Source organism: Tigriopus californicus, chromosome 5 (genome assembly GCF_007210705.1).
Source record: "Tigriopus californicus strain San Diego chromosome 5, Tcal_SD_v2.1, whole genome shotgun sequence".
NCBI lineage: Eukaryota > Metazoa > Arthropoda > Copepoda > Harpacticoida > Harpacticidae > Tigriopus > Tigriopus californicus.
In genome coordinates this window covers 3770337-3772849 of record NC_081444.1, presented here as the reverse complement: position 1 = coordinate 3772849, position 2513 = coordinate 3770337, and the positions used below count along the sequence as shown (strand labels likewise).

The 2513-nt window shown below is 46.4% G+C and overlaps 1 protein-coding gene across 1 annotated transcript; it reads left to right on the top strand.

The window, feature by feature from the left end:
* The first annotated feature begins 264 nt into the window (after positions 1-264).
* Positions 265-2250, top strand: LOC131880660 (uncharacterized). The gene has a single exon (XM_059227339.1). It carries the CDS (start codon positions 372-374, stop codon positions 2121-2123), a length of 1752 nt encoding a protein of 583 aa, XP_059083322.1. The 5' UTR covers positions 265-371; the 3' UTR covers positions 2124-2250.
* Positions 2251-2513: the final 263 nt, after the last annotated feature.

Sequence of the window (2513 nt, the reverse complement as noted above, 5' to 3'; positions counted from 1 at the left end):
TTAGTTTAAGACTATCATTATCCAATCATCATCAAGGCAACTAGAATTTCTACCCAAGTCTATTTCTTGTACACTCTCTAGTCAGTACACTTACTCCGAGCCAGTCCAGTGGCCTGGACCCTTTCTTTCTTGCCTTGAATACTAGACCTTGCCAGAGACGGACGGCTAGAGAGAACCCAGACCTGGGAGAATGGGAGCTTCCGAGCTGCTGGAGCAATGGAGGAGTTGCAGTACACTTATACGTGAGGGTACGCAAACCAAACGGCTCACACGCAGATAGAGCTAACATTAGAGAGAAGCTTCTAGTTATGTCAGGTTAGTACGTCTCATTTGAGGCTTTGAACCAGTCCATAACTCGCGAGTCCACGGACATGTCCCAAACGGAGGTCAAGCGAGGTAAAGTGTGCTCCATCTGTGGAGGTGTGAATGAATCCTACCACTTGAACTACGGAGCCAGTAGTTGCCTCAGTTGTCGGGCCTTCTTCCGGAGGGCCTTAGGGCGCTCACAGAATCCCCAACTCAAATGTAAAATGGGAGGCAATTGCGTGATCACGGTGGAGAACCGCCATTGCCGCAAATGTCGGTTTGCCAAGTGTCTGGCGGCGGGGATGCGGAAGGATTTGGTGATGAATGACGGTGAAAAGGTCCATCGGTTTAGGAAGTTGCTGAAAACGCAAAGGCTGGTCGAGGATAAGACCCAATCACCCAAGGTGGTAAGGTACAAGAAGACCAAACCCGATGTAAAGCTAATAGTGGGCCACGAGCCTTGGAACAAGGAATGGCTGACCATGGTGGACGCTGAAATGGATATGGCAGAGTTCCAAGAGGCTCTCCAAGGCAGAGGACCTGTCAGTCGAAAGCTCTTGCTAAAACATCTGGTTCGGATAAAGTTTGTGGTGAATGCGTTTTTGGTCAACAGTGATATCGCCAAGTCGGATCAAGGGACTTTATTTCGAAGCAATGTGCTGAAGATCATTTGCCTGGCTCTGGGACAGGCCTTGAACAAGCACTTCAGTAGCGACGATAGCATGCAGTGGATCCTTTGTGGCAAGCGATGGCCGAGGGTGGAAGAGGACGAGACCCAGTGTAAGCAAAACCCTCCTGGTAATCTCGTGACCCTTCTGTCGCCGCCGCCCGATATGCTCAAAGGCTTGGAATTGTCGGTCAAAAAACTGAACCTCTCTCCAGAGAGTTTTGGCACCATGGTGGTGGCGCTCCTTTTGCATGATCATGAATCCCTCTTTATCGAGGACATCGCCACTGTTGAGGCTCAATGGCGTCAAGCCCAACTCCATTTGAAAGGCTTGCGGTGGGATCATCTCGCGGAATGGCTGGATAGCTTCAAGTCGAACGTATTGTCATCATGGTTCCCGGAGTTGATCCATGACGAGAACAACAAGATCGCATCGGTTGCATCAGCTACATCGTCCGTTGCAATTGAACTTAAGATATCAAAAGATTTGAAGTTATTGGATGAATCCATAAGGAGTATTAGCTACGGAGAAGAAGCCATGATGGAATGTCTCATGTTCAACTTGGATGTTCCTTTAACGAGAAGGTTTTACACAATGATCGCTCGGATCTGGTCGGAGCGATCCTTCGACTTGTTCAGACGCTGTTATGACATCCGTGGGATGACTACCCAACAGCAAAACGCGTGTTTGTCAGCCTTGGAGGCCCCATCTTTGGCCTTAGTGCAAGCCATCATGGAGGCCCTGCCCAATGGAGAAGAGCAAGTGAAATTTGCTTGCGGCCACACGGATGTAGAACTGTTCATTGAAAAGTACCGATCTCAATTACCTGGAAACACTTGGAAGGCTATGACTGTGCAATCTATGAACGCTTATGAGACCCTGTTTAGTGAAGAGACTCAAAAGGCCGTGCTCAAATGCACCAACTCATTATGTGCATTTGTGCGCGATGAAACTACATTTAGACTCCTTTTGCTCTATAGCATTTCAGCATGTGTCAATCTAGTTGGCTTCAATCACGTGAATGTATACCTGAGATATATGAAAAATCATCTGGCGAAATTGGGATTTTCAAATCCAACCGAAGTCATGTCCAACTGTATCGAAAGCACCAACCAATTGACCCATGTGATTTGTCCCACCATCCGATAGGGTCCAATCTCATGTTCAGTGTGTTTTGTCCATCAGTCACGATAGACTTGATAATTAGTCAAATTCTACCTCATCCTGATGTGATTTTTTAGAGAAAAATACATATATTTATCTGTTGGCCATCCAATTAATTGTCTCCATTCATTTTCTGTCATAGTTCCCATGGGAGCTAGAATCTTCACCCGACGTTTTAGGGGTCTATATCTATGGCATCCTTTTAGCAAGAGCTGTCGGATGACCTCAAAATACTATTTTGTAAGGTCACTGGCGTATCTTTCAAACCAGTGATGGCAATGAAAAACCGAATGCAAGTCATTATGGCTTGCACTAAAAAGAACGCTTTGCAAGACTTGGGAAAATCAACTCTAAAACAGAACATAAAAAGCAATA

Excerpts from the sequence above, each read along its gene's own strand:
- LOC131880660 (XM_059227339.1), top strand. The coding sequence starts at position 372 with ATGTCCCAAACGGAGGTCAAGCGAGGTAAAGTGTGCTCCATCTGTGGA.